At 36.8% G+C, this 20,618-nt stretch overlaps 1 protein-coding gene across 3 annotated transcripts in view; it reads right to left on the reverse strand.

Annotated features, from left to right (window-relative positions):
- Nucleotides 1–20,618, reverse strand: part of ASCC3 (activating signal cointegrator 1 complex subunit 3) — a 530,489-nt gene that overhangs the window by 146,958 nt on the left and 362,913 nt on the right. For all 3 annotated transcript variants that reach the window (XM_037894528.2, XM_037894526.2, XM_043542702.1), the window contains exons 17-20: nt 7,348–7,467; nt 2,926–3,090; nt 2,028–2,114; nt 1,022–1,198 (exon numbers count right to left, since the gene is read on the reverse strand). In XM_037894528.2, the coding sequence (XP_037750456.1) occupies nt 1,022–1,198; nt 2,028–2,114; nt 2,926–3,090; nt 7,348–7,467 (549 nt within the window). The remainder of the gene's footprint in view (nt 1–1,021; nt 1,199–2,027; nt 2,115–2,925; nt 3,091–7,347; nt 7,468–20,618) is intronic.

The following is a 20,618-nucleotide window of genomic DNA, read 5'->3' on the forward strand; positions in this document are numbered from 1 at the left end:
TGTTTATGAGCTGTGTCATTTGCCTCTTTTAGGGTCCTCAAGCCAGTTAACAGATGCCCTTTTAAGACGAATTTCAAGTGGCCCCCTGACTTCCTGGGATGGATCCTAGACTTGTGAAGAAGCAGCAATATTCCATAGATTTCCAGTGCTGTTGTATCCATGTGATGACCAAGCAACACATCAAGTTGATGACCACTTGGGGTGTTAAACTGAGCCATCAATCAAGAGCATGGACTGGTCTGCTATTACTGTGTGGGTGTCAACATAGTGTAATCCCCCCAACTGTGGAGAGGTCTTCCATAATGTTTGGTATCTCCTTTCAGGTTTTTTAAATTTCAAGTCTAAACACTACCAGTCACAATGCACAATCAGCTTGAAGTTATGTTTTGCCACTCTGCAAGATCATTCAGGCTAGTCCCTTTCAAATAAGTGTATGTTCAAATTAAGCAAATGTCAATCTGTATATGACTGGTGAACTTCTAGGGTCAATCTAGCTGTTTAATGGTATGCGGTGTGAACTTAAAGCCAATTCTGACAAGCGTGTATGCAACCTACTTAAGATTTGTAAGACCAATATTAATAAAACATATTCTGGTGTAAACCAATTTTATAATGCTTTGCAAAACAAACATAAAATTAGAATGCAAGAAAGTTAAATGAATTTACACTTTGGTAAATTTAGGAAACACTGAGGTTTAAGGCTAATATCTTGTATGCAATTGCAATTTAAACTATGAAAGATAACAAACAACAGTTAATGGCTACTATACTGGAAAACTAATTCAAACTCAACTAAAAAAGTACAACTTGGCGTCCTAAATTAGCACTTAGCAATTATTTTCCACTAAATCAAAAATATTCTGTGTTGAAATCTCAAAAGCTAGTGCTCAGATTTTCAAATCATATGTGCATATACGTTTGAAAATCTGGGCCCACATAGCTATCCATATATCTGGGTAAATGAAAGATGTGAAGAAAGACAAATGAAGAGATTTTATAATTTTTTTTTTTTTTTTTTTACCTGTGCAACATATGCAGAGTCTGAAATAAGGGAGAAACTATCAATCTCTCCTCGGCTAATATATGTTTGAAGGAGGATATTTATCTTTCCATAACTGTTCTCTACACCTCCGGGAGCAGAGAGTTCACAGAAATTGTTCAGTAAGGCATCCAGTTCCTCTATTTCTTCTTCTCTTACCTAAAACACAATAAATAAGTTTGAAGAGGTTGGAGTAACTTGGCAAAAACTTTCACACTAAATTAAATTTCCATTATCTCTTAGAAACATTATTTTAAACAGAGTCTAGTTTTACACACAACCCCCCCACCCCCCCCAAAAAAACAAGTCTTCCAGACTGTAGCTAATAGAACTTAATTGAAACTATCTTAATAGTGACACAATTACATTTTATTATTCATCACCATCAATTAAGGTTGCCATTGACACACAAAAATTTGATATGCCACAAAAATTGAATCTTCTGACCCTACCATCCTCCATCTGATGAGATTTCATTTTTTATTTGACCAGAGTAAAACCTCTGTCCATCTGGATTAGGGAAAATTTGAATTAACATTAAATGCATTCATTATAGTCATATAATGTGTCATAATATGTTCTTAGCTCAAAACTGTAAAGTACTATGATTCATGATATTACAGTTTTCACTGTTAATAAGATTAAGTCTTAATACAAGTAAAGAAATATTCATATCTACAGTTTGAATAATGCATAGCATTTTACATTCTCACTGATGAGAATGCAAAACACACCATAAATCTACTGAGACTGACAGTCTCAGTCTAAAATTTATTTAAAGACAGTAAATGTTTGGCCCCTACAGGGAACCAGTTGGGGGCCATTTCCATCAGGCCCTGACTACCTGACATCCAGAGGACTCATAGAGTAGGGTTAAAAGCCGCACTCATTCTCCAACCACTGGTCATGCATTTTATGGACCTGATACTGTGGATTAGGGTCTACTTCCATTAAAAGTGTCCTTCTGGATGAAGTGATGCAATCTTACCTTGATCTGTTCAAATTCTTCTGCCTTAGATACTATAGCAAGAATATCACCTTCTGTTTTGTGAGCATCAAAATGTTCATTGAAAGTCTATCAAAAATAAAATGATTTCATTTACTGTTAAAAATAAAAATGCAAAAACAATGATTTTGACCTACCAACTTAAAATTAAAGACAATTCTGCTTTCAGTAACAACTCAAAGAAGAGAGTCTCTAAGATTTTTAAAAGTAAGCAGGTGTCTTGGTTATTGGATACCCAGCTTCAGACTACTTAAAGAGGACCAAATGTTCAGAGGGCCTTCTCTGCACTTTCTAAAAAAACAGTTGCTTTTAAGTTGTCTCGAGCTGGAGACCCAAAAATGGAGGCAACCAAAATCCATAGTCACTTTTGAAAATCTTGTCCACACTATGTTCGAATGTGTATGATAAATGCCTAATTAAAGAACGATACAACACATTTTCAACTCCCAGGCTCCAATGGAGCAGGAACAGTTTTGGGCATATATGCACATCTACACACGCTTCAGTGCACTAACACTTGCCTGTATGGCACTGATAAATTCTATCACATGAATGCACAGAGCCCACAGAAACATTTCTGTTAGTGGGCTCTGTGCATGCAAATCCTATTTCCTGCAAATGGACATACAGGTGATAAGATATCTAAGTCTTAAGAAGGGGCAGAGAATGTAGAAATCATCATCCAAAACCAAATCTGACCAAATCAATGCTGCTGAGCTTTCTCTATTGCCATATGCTCAGACAGTTTCTTTTGTAATCATGATTTGAAAAAGATATCAGTGTTAAATTTGCTACATGACCTATAAAATCTTCTCATGACCATTTTATATAAAGGGTTAAAAAGAGAGAAGTATACCAGAAGTAGAACAGGTTGTTGTACCTCAATAGTATTATACTTAATATAATAGTGGCTGGCAATTCTGCCTAAATCTGTTGAAGAAAAAAATCCAGTTCTCTCTTCAAAACGAATCATGCGGGCTTTGTCTAGCTTTCTGCCAACTTCAATCACCAGTTGTTCTCTGTGCTTCTCTAGCCCTGGATCCATCTAGAGACCATGAACAAAATACAAAAGTGACAAATGAGGCATTTCACCGAGATAATTCAACTTTTCTAAAAGCCAGAAACAAAATACAGTTGCAAAACAAATAAAATAAGGCCATGACTATCACACCAAGAATTAGTTCAGTCCTTATTAATACCAGTTATACTGATGCTAAGTTCACAAAAAGCTGCTACACATACCAAACATGAATAAAAATGAGAAAATGCAGCCAATATACTGGTCCATCATCAAAATTATACTATATTTCATCAACAACAACAAAACAACAACAGGGAAGTTACTTGACCCTGGATAGTTATAGCACTGAAAGACTAATGATGGTGTTGCTGTATTTATTACTAAAATATAGTTCTGGCTGACTTGCTAGCCCATAGCTGGGTGTCCAGCACTGGTTGCCCCTGCCTGCTGTGTCTCTGTAGTTAGAGTCCTCATGGCTGCATCTCTATAGTTAGGAATGCTGAAGGACTTCGACAATAGAGATCCTGCCTAGAATGGTTCTTACCAAATGAGACAATTTTAGCTCCCAAGCACCTGCAACTTCAACAGCAGCTCAGATGCCTCTAAAAACAGTAGCCTCCTGGCTACTACAAGAGACTGAACAGGTCTGGACTACTCATGTGCATAAAGTTAAGCATGCGTCTGCAGGATCAATGCCCTAATCAGAAGAAAGCTTAGTTTTTTCTTATGTTGATATTTTTAATGAAATATTCAGAACTGAAATGAAAGAGAAAAAAATCACAAAGTCCAAATATGGGCTGTCGACAAACTGTTGAAAAGGACATTATTTTAGAAACTTTTTAATCCGTTATATAATTCATCCTCTTCTTTATTTCCCCATATTCCTAAGTAGCAAGGCCTTTCCTTCAGAATAACTGAAATACATTTTTATTTACAGTTTTCCTAAGCTGACTCAAAAGGAAAGAGACAGGGATTCTCCAACAGTTAGAAGAATCATAGACTTTAAGGTCAGAAGGGACCATTATGATCATCTAGCCTGACGACCTGCACAACGCAATCTCACCCACCCACTGCTGTAACAACCCCCTGACCTATGTCTGAGCTACTGAAGTCCTCAAATCGTGGTTTAAAGACTTCAAGATGCAGAGAATCCTACAGCAAGTGACCCGTGCCTCACGCTGCAGAGGAAGGTGAAAAACCCCCAGGGCCTCTGCCAATGTGCCCTGGAGGAAAATTCCTTTCCAACCCCAAATATGGCGATCATAAACGCCTAAGCATGTGGGCAAGACTCACCAGCCACACACCCAGGAAAGAATTCTCTGTAGTAACTCAGATCCCACCCCATCTAGCATCCCATCACAGGCCACTGGGCATATTTACCGCTAATAGTCAAAGATCAATTCATTGCCAAAATTAGGCTATCATACCATCCCCTCCATAAACTTATCAAGCTTAGTCTTGAAGCCAGATATGTCTTTTGCCCCCACTGCTCCCCTTGGAAAGCTATTCCAGAACTTCACTCTTCTGATGGTCAGAAACCTTTGTCTAATTTCAAATCTAAACTTCCTGATGGCCAGTTTATATCCATTTGTTCTTGTGTCCACATCGGTACTGAGCTTAAATAATTCCTCTCCCTCCCTTGTATTTATCCCTCCGATATATTTATAGAGAGCAATCATATCTCCCCTCAGTCTTTTGGTTAGGCTAAACAAGCCAAGCTCCTTGAGTCTCCTTTCATAAGACAGGTTTTCCATTCCTGGGATCATCCTAGTAGCTTTCCTTGTACCTGTTCTAGTTTGAATTCATCCTTCTTAAACATGGGAGACCAGAACTGCACACAATATTCCAGATGAGGGCTCACCAGTGCCTTGTATAACAGTACTAACACCTCCTTATCTCTACTGGAAATACCTCGCCTGATGCATCCCAAGACCGCATTAGCTTTTTTCACGGCCATACCACATTGGCGGCTCATAGTCATCCTGTGATCAACCAATACTCCGAGGTCCTAGAGCTGCTACAGCCCTTTGGGGAGCAAAGCATGCTCCTTGGAGTGGTGGGGCGGTGTGCAGCCTGGCCTTGCCTCGCCCCCTTCCTGCACCTTTTGTGGTACTGAGAGACCTCATGGGAGCAGGAACTGCAATACTGTGTAGCTCTTACACAGGACATAAAGGGCAGGGGGGAAGAGAGAAGGTTCGTTGCACACTCCCATCCCCACTATACATCTGGGGACAATCTGACCAAAAGTGATTATGCAAATCAATGCACTTTGAATGGCTAGACTGGCTAATAATGACGGACCAATATGGATATATAAATTGGCAAATCACAAGATTATCAAGATTATTAAGAAATAACTGTATACTGATTATGAAAATTAAACACCCACAACTGGATAGGGAGGAAAAGGAATTGCATAACTGGTAAAACTATAGTTATGCTGCACCTGAAACTGCACAACTGCCCTGCACTCTGTATAACATAACACGGCAATGTAAAACCATAAATCAGATGCTTCCAAGAAAGAAGATAATATCTAGGTCTGAAGGCCTACTTGCTCTCTGCTATTCAAATCAACACCACCTCTAATAGGCATAGTCTGTTTCTATCTTAACACAAAAGAGCAAAGGCCACTTCAGTACAGGATGTGGCAGCGAAGGAGACAGCTGCAGGAATGGCAGAGCACTGGTGGACCTTCAGGATTGGAACTTGCTTGTTTGGCTGAAGAATGTCACAAACATTTTTTTGTCAGTTTTGTTTTAAAAATTATTCCTGTTAATTGTGTTTTAATGTTATCATTTGGTGTTACCAAACAGATTTACATTAATTATCCAATATGCTTAAATCAATTAATAATTTGCCATAGAACTCAGTACTGCTTGCCAGAGACATGGGCGTGAAGGAATTCTACAGAGCTAGGATATGTCAAAACTCCCACTGTTGAGCCCCAGCTAGATATAGTATTTGATAACACGTTATATTATACGTTTCATTTCCCTGGCTATGTGAGTTTGGCTAACCATATACAAATACACTATAATGTAGTATAAGAGTTTTATTAATATGCATTTGGGATGACTGCACTCAGAAAGCCATTCTAAATGAGAGCCCATAAAATATTTAAATTACACCTCACTATAATGTATTGAGAACTATGGAATTCTTACCTACTTTCCCTATCGTTTAAATCCCACTTCCAGCCCCAAGGACAAAGATTTTGGACCTGAAACATGACACTGGCATACTGCTATGAACACTGTACATACTCAAAACCGGGGTGTTGATAATCATTTGAAAAACTATGCAGCCATGCAACAAATTGTGGAGATGTGAAATAAATTACATTTATCATGAACCTCTGACCATCTCATCTGCACTCTGACCACTAAACTACATCCAACAGGACTACTCCTACCCGCAAAACCCTCTAAGCAGCTCCGAACAGTTGCTATTAATAAATAATAAATGAATAAATCTTCCAGAGAAATAATTCCTTCGTTTTTTCCTCCTACCAGTTTATGTTCTTCTCCTACCTATCGAATTACTATTGTTGAAGGCTCTAGTAGAGCATATACAGCAGTGTTAAAGAAAGATAGGTGTTTACATTTCCTGCAAACTATGAAACACACCAAAAAGTAAAAATAAGGAATTCCACTATGAAAAAAATATATCTGTGTTCTGATTTATTCCAATACACAAAATAATATCTAAAAACAACATAAAACAAAGGAGTAAAACTCTTTAAATGACTGGATCCCAAGAAGAAAGAGACTTCAAATATGATTGAATGATTAATTTTATTAATCTATTAAATTAACAAATATTCTGTCTAATAATTTATGATACTGCAAGTGGTGAGATCTTCTAAAACAAATACTTGACAGAGGAAATACTGTGTGTAGAGCAGAGCTATGGCTTCAAGAAGACTTGACTGTATAATTCATATCTGACTTTCACTACTGAAATGCTGACAGTGACTAAAGCATGATAGTTGTTTTGATAAGAATGAGTGCTATGCGTTGATGGCTAATTTGGCCATTGAAAACGTATTTTGTATGATAGTGGGTAAAAGTGTTAGACAGGACAACTCAGAAGGGACCTTTTAATTTACTATTTTTCTAAAAAATAACTCTCTGCTATAGAAAATATCTTCTCCCTTTCATACACTTAAAGAATTGCTGATGTCAGGTAAAGCAGAAATAGCAAATATTTATCCTCACATCAGGAAAGGTTTACAGAACCAGAAAGCAGGTTAGATTTTTTTTTAAATGCATTTTCTACCTGATAAGCCTTGTGACTGATGCCATATACTAATGGATTTGCTCTCATCCGTACATAAAGATAAGTGTAACTTATCCACTTTACTGCTTCCTCCACATTAGTTACTGTTCCAAGAGCAACCTGTAAGTAGGAAGAGAGACAAAAATTGAACTTACATATTAGAGGAAAACACAAGCATTAAGTTCATAATATACTGAATTCAGACCATTAGCACTAGATTAGAGAAAGTGTCTGTAGCTTTCCATTTAAAATATACTAAAAATAATAATCATATAACAATCTCTTCTGAACCACCTATATATCTGCATTTCTAAAGCATGAATCACCATGGTACCTTTTTTCACAGTAGGTTTCAGATATCTGAGCACCTAAATGATCTTTTAATGTAAAATTTATAAACAGTAGAAAAGATCACGCAATACAGGCTTCTACTACAAGGAATCTGTAATTCTTCTATGAACAAGACTCATGTGAAATTCATATTTTAAACTTTTTAAGCCATGCAAACTTACTTTCCTGTCTGAGTTTAAGTGAGATGTTTGCAACCTGACTAAAATTGATAATTTTTCAATTATATCCTCATATGTGTTTAAGAAGCCATATTATAAGGGAAAATGTCCTGAAATTGTGGAAATAAGATTAATATAAATATTTTTCAAATCAAACAACATTGGCACACAAGGCTTTTTACCATGTCTTCATATATTGTCATCACTTTAAAAATAGGTTTCACCTGCCTTTTATCTTTGAAGATTCACATACACATGGCCACTAGCCAGAGCAAGGCACTCACCATGGGTGGCAACTTCCGGGGGTGCCATACCGCTGGGTGTTCTGTTTTGCTTTGCTATGACTGGACAGCCTTTTTTTTTTTTTAAATTATTGTTATTTTTTGCTCCGCTGATTGGCCAGCTTATTTATTTATTTATTTGGCCCGGTCACCAGTGTGGAGGGAAGAGGGATTGCAAAAACGTTTTTCATCCCAGACAGCAAAATGGCTAGGGCTGCCCCTGACTTTAGCACACAGCTGTGGTATCAGAATGTAACTGAAAGTTGAGTGGGTAATTTATTTCTGTAGACTATTAATGCAACCATATTGAAACAATATTTCACTCAGGAATCTTTTTGTAAGTTAGTGGTATTTCATCATCAAATTGATTGACACATTACGTATTTACTTTTTTAAAAAGGCGACTTCAGTTCTATTCTCTATCAGTTCTAGTCACAAAAGGCAACAATTATTTTTGTTTTTATTTTAACTTTGCTGTGAGAATTCAAGATTTTCATTATACTACTCAAACAAAATATACTCTTTTGCTTTGTTTCTCTCCATATTGTTTGGCAAACTCCTTAACAACGACTAAACATTGTTAAAACACCAATTTGCTTTTACAGTCTGTCTCTCCCATAAATCCTTTAAATTTACTTGAAAAAAAGCACACACGATGGTAAGCAATTTCAAATTCTCAGATCTACAGATCTATATGTTAATAGGGAAATTCATTATTATGAAATATGAAACAAACAAAAACCCCAACCTTACCCTAAAAATATTACTGAAATCCCAAAACTACTGTTAGTTAAACCAGTTTAAATCTGGAGTAACCCCTTTTGATTTCAATAATGAATCTTCATACTTAAATCTCAGCTAGGGCTATGCTTCATAAGATTGGATTGTTTCCCAATAGGATAGAAATGGACACCAAATAAGTAATATTTTTGATAAGTGCATATATTCATGGGACACTGAATGGGTTAAGAATGCACACTTATCCTAAGCTACTTTAACTCAGTTGAAAGGGAGGGAAGACATCTTATCTCGTGAATAAGCCTATTCTCAATTTGCTGCCCAAACTTATTTGTTCATTTGATTTCTCCCCATGACTCAATAAACCCCTTTCTGATACATACCCTGAAGTAGCATAATGACATCTTTCAATATTACAAAACCCCTCCTGAAAATATCTAATTTTGAAACATCAAGGTATAAAGCTCCTATCCTGGAAGATAGCAAAGTCTTACACGAGTCAAAAACAAACCACTGTTTCTACCTCATTCATTTTAATTACTCATTTTGCATTTAGATTTGTTCAAAATTAAATATTTCCATAGTTAAAAGCAAAGCTAAGGAGGAAGATAGTAAGAATGTGTAGTGTAGATGGGTTGCAGATGAAATCTATAAATGTTTGTAAGGCTTCAAAACCTATTAATGCTCATCATTCTTTTAAGGATGGAACTCACTAAATGCCATATGGAGAAAACAGTGAAAGCTACTTCTGAATATTTGCTGCCATCTAGTGACCACCTAAAGTTCTTGTGGATTGTTGGATAAGGTCAATAAAGGCTAACAACAAAGTACTTTCTACTGCAAACTTAAGAGTAATTATGAAACAAATGGTCTATAAAATGAGAAGGCAGCTTCTGATAGATTTGGAAATTTAGGACTGGTAAGTGGAGTGAAAAGACTAATAAAGGTGTTTTCATCTTTAACAAAGTCAGAAACAAAATTCTAAATTGTTGTATTTAACATAGTCTTAGTACAGCAGTTTTAATTTTTTAACTCCTTAAACAGTTACTTGGCTGTTATAAGAAAAAACACTGGGCCTTACAAAATACATATCATGTTGAAACTGAACTGCCTGATTGCACCTTTATATCTGATGGATAGACAACTAATAATTACATTGCTCACATAAATAATTGTGACTGCAAACTGTGCCTGAAAAATGAAAGGCTGAGTTTTAAAAATTCAGCTCACAATGTGTATTAGAGTGAAAATGGAGGTTATTTAAGTAGTCAGTTTAAGAATTTTTCAACTAATCAGTCAAGGGCTTATGCCAGTACAACTGTGACTTTGAAAAAAAATTGTAACAGCAATAATAAATAGTTTTAATTTAAAAAAGCCATATGCAAAGAGCTTAGAGAGGTGAGCAGCAATTCAGAATACAGTTTAATTTTTCAGTTTTAGTTTAAACAAGTCAATATTCTTAACAGTACATCATCTGTAAAAATGTTTTTACATAATTATGTATATTTTCATTTAATTATGTAAAAACATTTTTACAGAAGTGATCTTTCACAGGACTCAGCAGATTGGCCCTGAGGCTGATTTCTCTTTATAAATATGGTACAATCAGAAATACTTTGAGATTTGAAAGGAGAAACTGTCCTACCCCAATAAAGAGAAGGAAGCTGTATCGTTCTTCAGTAAAGGTAAAGAACTTGAGTAAAAGGCAAAGACACACAGAAGAGGGCTAATTTGACTGAATAAATCTGAACTATAGAAGCATTATATTTAAGTTCAGGAATATAGTAGATTTTTATTTTGTAAATATGGTAAAAACTATTTTTCTTATCATTTCTTTGAATCTCCTATACAAAGATCAAATAAAGTCAACCTATCAATTTGCTATCTTTTAAACATAGTCTCTTTGCTAGAGCTAAAAAACAAAAGCTCAGTAAATCCTATCAGAATCAAATTCTCTTTAATTCTTCACTTTTCCATGCTAAATAATCTCAGGCTTGGTCATTTCCTCTGAAATGTAAGATCCACTACTGCCGAACTTTTCTGGACCTATTCTATCTCAGTTAGATTCTTCCTAAATAGCTTGTCTATACTCATCTCATTGTCCCTAAAAAAAATTGTGAATCTTGCTAGCACTGGTGCAACTTTACAGAGTTAGCAATGGGGCAGAGGGAGGGAGAGACTCTTGTATAGAGAAGGTGCCGGTGGCCATCAACTCTTCAAGCCACCATATCTTCTAGACTCGCTCTAAAAGGAATTAGACAACTAGTGGTACCATGCTGGTGACCGCTCTACAAAACCACTCCCATTGTTTCTGCCACAGTCAATAGCTGGGAGATTCTGGGGGAAAAAAGCCAGAGTAGATACAGCCTAATTGAAGTGATCAAAACTGAACACACTACCTCAGATGATGGTGTGCCACTGTTCAGTGTAATGGTCTCCCATTTGCATTTTATTTTATTTTTTCCTCTGAAGTGTTTTTGGCCTATTGGAGACATCTTCTGCTACTTATGATGATTCCTACAACTCTGCAAGCTTATATCTAACCAGTATATATGCAAAGAGCTAATCAGTATAAGACTATTGCTGAACTCAAAGAGACAATCGATCAGGTTGCCATATAGAAAAACAATAGACTAGTGTAACTGGTTTGACTTACTATTGATTTTCTGTAATCACGTGAACACCAACCTTTCCTGCCTTGTCATAGGATAAATCATGTCTTGCATATCAGAGGCCATAAAAAAATGGTTGTTTCATGGTCTTGTCAATGCCTTACTTTGGCTTTTCAGCATTTTCAGTTAACCTACAGTATTGCTACTTCTACTAAAATGTTCATAAACATAAACAAATGCATACTTCTCAATAGATTCCTAGCTGGTTTAGCTGCACTGAAGCCAGTGGAATTTCATTAGCATGCACCAGCTGGGGATACAGCCCTTAAAGTGAAATATTATAATTACATTACAATACATTTGGTCTTTTAAAAAAATAATCAGACTTTAAAAATTTCATTCTACTCCTTTGCTTATTTATGTGGTGGACCAATAATTAAGAGATTCTCTAATTTAGTGTTGCAGCATATCACAACTTCTTAGTTTTTTTAACCGTTTAAGTCACATAATATTTATTATTCATTATTATTTTTATTATTGTAGGACCCAAGAGCCTCCGCCTTGGACCAGGATCCCATTGTGCTAGGTGCTGTACAAACACAGAACAAAAAGATAGTCATGCATGTTTATTATTTTGGGAATTTTGCATACAAAATATTCCTTTCTCCACTCGTTTGCCAGTTTTCTTTCTCCCCTCTCACTCTCAGTTTTTAACTTAGTGCAATAAAAATTACTATATTTCAGCATATTGCATATTCTCTAATTTTTTTTATGATCTGGTCAGTCTTACTGACTACTAAAGTATATGTATTATGTGATTCAGATGTATTACGTGATCCTGCTCGTGTTGTTAACATCTCTGACTTTATAATGCATTGCTTTACATTTCATACTGAAGGTAACTGTGTGATCTATGATATTGTCTTTGCTATGGATAAAAAAGCCGTAGCGTTTTTACAGAATACAATTTGAGTATTCAGTTACTGTTAAGGATCATTTCAATTTCCATTGAGTCCACCTTTGGGCCAAGGATGCATTTCATTCATGTTTGAGGACATTAAATTATGCTACTGAACACTTGTGAAATACATGCCTATTTAGTAAAATATTATCATATTCCTCTATGTTATATATCTGCAGCCACAATATTATAGATTACTTACAATTCTTCATAAACAGGCTAACTTTGTTATGGATGTTAGTCTTACTAGGAAAATGAAATACTTGCACTCCATTTTTTAAAATTTAAGTATGTTGATGCCTAGCAGTTACTCCAGATGAGTACTATTCCAACATTACAGAGCACTTTCTCCCTCATCTGTCTTGCTTTTAAATACTCCTTTTCCTTATGACTCTTCTACATGAGGATTAAGTGCCCATTTGGATACATACCAGCTCAGCTGGTACTATGGAATGATATTTACCTTTCCAAGTCTTCTGTAATTAGTTTTGTTTGATGGTGTCTAAGCTAATGAAATGTAGATAATTTATTATTAAATGGAAGAAAAACAAATAATAATGCTACATTAAAGCATCACAGTTAAAATCACAAAGCCAGAAAATGCAAAAGTTAGGGTTCCAAAAACAATGCTAACGGCACATTTGTTTGATAACAGACAGCTGCAGCAAGTCTGGGTTAGCAGAAGCTTGGTACATTGATTTGTTATGTGTTTGTATAATGCCTAGCACAATGAAGTCCTGATTTAACTAGAGCCTTTGGGTGTTACACTAGAATATAATAAATCATAATAAATGGTAGGTACTAGCTTCGTCTTTGCAATGAACAAAACAAACATTTAAAATGGAAACTGAATTTTCAGAATATTCTAGAATACAGCAAAACAGCAAACAAAAATGAGAATGTCCCTAAAATGATGTTTACCTATCCTTGATATGAAGCTAGATGTTTACCTAGGTCTGATTTTAAAAGTGCAAATTAATTAAAAAAAAAATTGGACTTTTGCCCTTCTTTTCTTTACCCTATAAAGGCCTGCAAAAATTAATCCTCCTCTCCCTCAAAAAGAGATATGATTTCTGCTTGCTCTGACAATGTCAGGTATGGTTTTTCTTTTTGCTGAAAAAGCAAAAGTATCTTGTGATATTATACCTTAATTGAAGAGGTAAGGTGTTGATTCTCTAATAAAACTCCTCTTTCTCCAAAATATTAGTCAGTCACTGGAATTAAACAGACATTAAGAAAAAGAAACAAAACCCAGAATTTTAGACATTCTAACTGAAGGTCCCGTTCCTCCTGAATTATTCCAAATGCTTGTGATGCTATCATTTCACTCATTCACCACTCGTCCTAGGACAGAGAAAACCTGAATTTATAATGTAAAAATAAAGTGGAAAAATAAATACTTTTTGGGAAGGGGAAAAAATAGTAAAAAAATAGTATCACCCTTTCAGGCCTTCTTCATAAATCATAAGAAACAAATAAAAGGCATAAACCCAATATTTTCCGATGAAATCTTTCAGGATTTTGCTGTATGTTTTTCCAGTGAAAATACGTACACTATCCCTAACACAAATTGTCCTAGCAGAGTTGTGAGCATCATCTCCTATGTTAATCCAAGCCCTCTGAGCAGCCCAAGAACATGGAGAAGTCACAACAGGGCTAGGGCTCTTCTAAAAATCTTAATAGATGGCACACAGCGATGCTCAGAAGTGATTGTTTTTCCAATTAAAAAAATTATAGTTAAAAAAAGTTTTCCCATGCCAAGCAAAATCACTAATCCCCAGTGAACACTATGTTGAAGCAAAGTTTCAAACTTAAAGGGACAATTGGTGCCACTAAAGCTCTCTTTACACCAGTTGATGATCTGGCCCACACTGTTTCTTCATTAGCTCTATTTACTAGAGTACAGCTAGATTTTTTTAAATTAAACATGTACTATTTAACTCATCCATGGATGAATTAAAAAGGAAAATCAATTGCAGCAAAAACTAAACATGTACAATTTCATCTAAAAAAGCCAATAGTTAGGAAGTTATGAATGTGAAAACAGCATTATAAGAGATCATTTTGCAACTTCTACTGTTGTAGGCACTAGCAGGCACCAGTTCATAGAATCACAGAATATCAGGTTTGGAAGGGACCCCAGAAGGTCATCTAGTCCAACCCCCTGCTCGAAGCAGGACCAATTCCCAGTTAAATCATCCCAGCCAGGGCTTTGTCAAGCCTGACCTTAAAAACCTCTAAGGAAGGAGATTCTACCACCTCCCTAGGTAACGCATTCCAGTGTTTCACCACCCTCTTAGTGAAAAAGTTTTTCCTAATATCCAATCTAAACCTCCCCCATTGCAACTTGAGACCATTACTCCTCGTTCTGTCATCTGCTACCATTGAGAACAGTCTAGAGCCATCCTCTTTGGAACCCCCTTTCAGGTAGTTGAAAGCAGCTATCAAATCCCCCCTTATTCTTCTCTTCTGTAGACTAAACAATCCCAGCTCCCTCAGCCTCTCCTCGTAAGTCATGTGCTCTAGACCCCTAATAATTTTTGTTGCCCTTCGCTGGACTCTCTCCAATTTATCCACATCCTTCTTGTAGTGTGGGGCCCAAAACTGGACACAGTACTCCAGATGAGGCCTCACCAGTGTCGAATAGAGGGGAACGATCACGTCCCTCGATCTGCTCGCTATGCCCCTACTTATACATCCCAAAATGCCATTGGCCTTCTTGGCAACAAGGGCACACTGCTGACTCATATCCAGCTTCTCGTCCACTGTCACCCCTAGGTCCTTTTCCGCAGAACTGCTGCCTAGCCATTCGGTCCCTAGTCTGTAGCGGTGCATTGGATTCTTCCATCCTAAGTGTAGGACCCTGCACTTATCCTTATTGAACCTCATCAGATTTCTTTTGGCCCAATCCTCCAATTTGTCTAGGTCCTTCTGTATCCTATCCCTCCCCTCCAGCGTATCTACCACTCCTCCCAGTTTAGTATCATCCGCAAATTTGCTGAGAGTGCAATCCACACCATCCTCCAGATCATTTATGAAGATATTGAACAAAACCGGCCCCAGGACCGACCCCTGGGGCACTCCACTTGACACCGGCTGCCAACTAGACATGGAGCCATTGATCACTACCCGTTGAGCCCGACAATCTAGCCAGCTTTCTACCCACCTTATAGTGCATTCATCCAGCCCATACTTCCTTAACTTGCTGACAAGAATACTGTGGGTTGATATGTTATTGTTCTGATTTATTAGCTCACCTTCCTTTGAATCAAGATCTTTATATAGTTTTACATAACTTCATCACATGTTTTCAGGATATTATGGATTTTCATTGGATCAGAACCGGGGTTCTCAAACTTCATTGCACCGTGACCCCTTTCTTACAGCAAAAAATACGACACAACCCCAGGTGGGGGGCTAAGCCCGAGCCCTGCCGCCCCAGGCTGAAGCCCTTCAACTTCAGCCCTTGGCAATGGGGGTCAGGCTTTGGCTTTGGCCTTGGCCCCAGCAAGTCTAACGCCAGCCCTGGCAACCCCATTAAAATGGGGTCACGGCCCACTTTGGGGTCCTGACCCACAGTTTGAGAACCGCTGGATCAGAACCATTGACCAGCCTAAGAATTATTTTAGTTACCGTGTCTGGATATGTTTTTATTTCACATTGGAGGTGGTTGCATGCATTCAAGAATCTTCATCATCATCCAGCGCCCTAATTTGTATGTTTTGATAAATAAATATAAAATGTGCGTGTGTGGAGTCTGGGTAGGAGGGCACTCATTCATTTTGCAACAGTCCCAATTGCCAGCATGTATCTAAGATTTTAAAGTTCAGCTGGACAAGTTCTGCCTGCTTTATATTTAAAAAAATAATAATCATAATCATTTGATTTAATAGGGAAAAAACTAACTATAATTAACATTGCTCTGTTCCATAAGTGCTAATTAGCAATAGTGTGTTATGTATTTAAATAAAAATTCCTATATAATCTTATAAAATTATATCAACTAAAAATAGTATCTCTAGAAAATAAGATGGGGAGAGACTTACATGGTGTTATCAATTACCTTCATTCGATTCCATCAAAAGGGTCCTCCTACATCCATCACAGTTAAAGATTTATATCATAGCTGTACAATACATTAATTAGTGATTGTCCTGGAAGAACTGTGCATCTGTCAATGTGATTTACAATCTTCTACCTTCTTCCTCACCTCCACCAGTAATTACTATCTCTACTAGAATATATGAGTCATGACATCAGTCACATTAACACTGGCATTAGCAGCTAAACTGGCATATCCTATATGTTGTGCTACTCCAAGTAACAGTTTTGTGAACTTCTCCAGGGGCAAAAGAACTCACAAATCACTTCGCATATAGGCTTTTGAAAACACCAATTCCACACCTAAGTTTTCCAGAATTGCTCATTGAAACTGAAAGTCTTGTCTGGCAAGGAGGAAGAAAAAAGTTTGGGGCTCCTTTAAGCATCTCTTCTAAATTAGGGTTACATGGGACTTACCTGAGTGGAACCAAAGGTGGAACAGGAAGTGGCTGGATCAGGTGGAGGAACTGAGCCACCACATGCACTGGTCAAGAGGAGAGCATTTATACCCAGGCACTCTGGAAGGAACCCTCTCTCTCATTAATCATAGATCAGCAACACCCACCCTCCAACTATGGAATCAGAGTAAGACTGCGTTTTTATGATCTGTTGTGGGCATTGCACTAGTCATCATTTTTCTTTCAGGGCTGGGAAAGAATTTTTCCCTCACTGCCAAATTGGCTGAAATGGGGTGAGCTTTTCACTTTGCCCACAGGTCAGGGATCCAGTGGGGTAGATAAGGAGGTTAAGCCAAGATACCACAATTTAGCAGGTACCAGGTGTCCAGTGCAGTACTTGTTAACAGAGATGATACAGTTTCCTAACAAACAGCAGTTGGATGGGGATTTAGGGGAAGTCATCCACTAAAGAAGCTGGGAAAAGGAGGGTTGGAGCTCCTAAAGTCAGACAACAGGGAGACAACCCACCCTCCTTTTTTCCCCAGTTCCTCTTAATCCTCCCATGAGAGGAAGGTGGAGGGGTCCCAGCAACAGGCTTGGAGCAGGTTAGAAAAGGAGAGAGTTGACAGCAGTCCTCACAAATAAGTGGAAATGATTGAGAAAAGCCCTGTACAATTTCTTCTCGAGTATTCCCAGATAAGTTAAATGAGGAGAGTTGAGGCCTAATTAAACTACATCCATTGCTGGTTGTGCAAAAAAGGCAAAGCTTCATTAATAAAGTCTTTGCATAATGCTTCAAGACAGGAAAAATACAATTACATAGCTCCCCATACATTAAAAAGGCAGATTCTAGAAAGACAAATGCACAACCAGCTACACTTTTATGGTAAGTTCATACCAGAAAACTTGCTTAAAAACAGGCAATACAATTGTCTGTTTCTTTAAAATCACAAAGGTAGAAAATTACTATTACTTACATTAGAAAACTTGAAGTGGTTTTGGCAATAACTTGTGGCAATAACCATTATGCCCCAATGTTGGTGTTAAAACAGCTCTATAAAGACGGACACTTCTCTGCTCTTAGGCCATTCATGATTAAAAATTGCAGTAACTCTGATTTTGTAATTTACCACAATTTCTAGGAAAACAGAGCACTTAGGGGGAACCCATCACTCTTCTAGAAATCAGAAGACTCTTGGCCAAAAAGTTTTGTCAGAAATTTCTCCAAGTTCTCTTTCCAACCTCTCAATCATATATAATTTATGTTTTGTTATTTTAATATCTCTACCCCAGAAAAGATCGTAGGTAGCCTAATTAATTATTAAAAATATTTTTTATAGTTAAATAGATGAATAAATGCTTAACAGATATAAACATCTTGGCTAAAATCCTAGTTTTTCAGTCATAGGATTATCCATACCTACTCAATTGAACTTTTTATTGGCATGTAGTATTCAGATATTATAAGGTAAGACAGCTGATTGATAGGATTTCTTCAACTCGAAAAGGAGTTACCTCCCCTTTTGTTCAAAGGACAATAGTCAGACACAATAGCTGGGTATGAGAGTTGGAAACTTTCAAGCCCTTTATTAGTTGGATCAATCTTCTGTTACATATTACAGCTATTTAATTTTGCACTGTTTTCTTTCTGACAGAGACACAAAACAGGGTTGTCTCCTTTCATGGATTTTTTGCCTTTTCTGCACAACAACCAATTAGCTTGATCACTGAAACCTTAGTGTGCTGTGGAACACTCAAAACCCCTTAACTTATGGATATGAAGCGTTCCATATCTCCATATTGTCTAAATTAAATCAAAGATTAAGGTATAGGTTTAGACTGTGGTTTTCAAAGCCAAGTGAGGGTATATTTTAATGGAAATTGTGTATCAAAATGCACAGAGATATAAGAATTACCATACTGGGTAAGATGTATGGTCCATTTAGTTCACTATCATGACTCTGACACTGGATAGTACCAGATGCTTCACAGGAAGGCACAAGAAACTGTAGAAGAAGCAGATATGTGGTAACCTGTCATTGAAGAAGATCTCATCCTGATCCAATTGTTAGAGATTGGTTTAAACCCTGAAACATGAGATTTTATCATCCTTCCATTGTTCTTTTCATTAGCATTAACTGCAAGTTTTGTTATTCATACACATGTCCAATTCCTCTTTGAAGCTTTATAAGTTCTTGGCCTCAATGACATCATACAACAATGAATTCCACAGTCTAAATACATGTTCTGTGTAAAAGTATTTCCTTTATAAGTTTTTAATTTGCCATCTTTTAATTTCATTGAATAACTCCTTTTTCTTGCATTATGAAACAGGGAGAACATCTGACATATATTTTTATCATGTTTCCTCTTACTCATCTCCTTTCTAAGGTAAAAAATCCCAATCTTTCCAGCCAGCATATGAGAGTTTTTCCCCACTTAATCATATTCCTTCCCTCCTCTGAACCCCACTTTATTTCTGCAATATCCTTTTTGAGATGGGGTGATCAGTATTGTGCACAATATTCCATATGAGTCTGCATCTTTGATATATTTTTATAATACTGTACTACACTATACTTTTTTTTTCTATTTTGTTCTTCATTTTTTTCTGTATTGCATCCTGGATACTCTTTTTAACCAAACCTGCACATTGAGCTTAGGTATTAACGGAGTGGATCACAATGATGCCCAGATCTCTTTCCTGTATTAGTACAGTTAATTTAGAACCCTGTAAGGTTTATGATTACTAGAAAATTTCCCCTCCACTTTGCAATACGTTGTATTTATCAACATTGTTTTTCATCTGCCATCTTGTAGACCATTCTGCTACCTTGATTAAGTCCTTCTGAAGTTCCTCACAGTATTTTCTGGACTTGACTATCTTAATAACTTTGTTATGGCCTAGTTGGCTTTGAAAATTTCAGCATCAGCTAAATCACTTTATGGTATACATCCTATCACTCTAGTAGCTGCGGTTTTAAAGTGGAGCCTAGTAGCTTCACTTATTTGAAATTTTTACCCCAGAATACAAAAGAAATAGAGAAAATCTATTCACTCAGAACTCAAATTGTTAGGTACTGTTTCCTCAACTCATGAACTGGCGTTAAGAAAAAACTCCACTGCAACTTGTGCTGAGGTGACAGATTTCCAGTAGATCCTGAATAGACAAGATCTCCATTCACATTAAGTTTTGGAATTTTTGCTTCACTGTGCACAGGTCCCTCCAGACATGCATACAGGATGTGTTCAAGACAACAAACCTAGTTACGCCAAATATATACAAATGTGGTAATAACACAATGTGACATATGTCAGAAATCTATCAAGGGGATATTTCTGGTTCAAAGTGCTTGACAAAATGGCTCAGTTTACTTCAAGTCTGCTATTTGCAGGTACAGTATTGCTTGAATTTTTTATTTTGGATATTGTGTTACCTGCCCAATTTATTGGAACGTAAGTTAGCTGAGGCACAAATTACTCTGTTAGACATATTGTTTACATTCTTTTGCATGGACAGAGTATTGACCTACTCTTTAAGCCTGGGTTAGAAAGAATCAATAAAAATGCTTGATCTACCTACGCAGCAGAAAGACTTGATGGATTCTACAGTATGTTCTTTTCAGAGTTTCATTTCTATTTTACCACAGCTATTAGATTTATAGCTTCAC

This window comes from Chelonia mydas, chromosome 3 (assembly GCF_015237465.2).
Source record: "Chelonia mydas isolate rCheMyd1 chromosome 3, rCheMyd1.pri.v2, whole genome shotgun sequence".
NCBI classification, from domain to species: Eukaryota; Metazoa; Chordata; order Testudines; family Cheloniidae; genus Chelonia; species Chelonia mydas.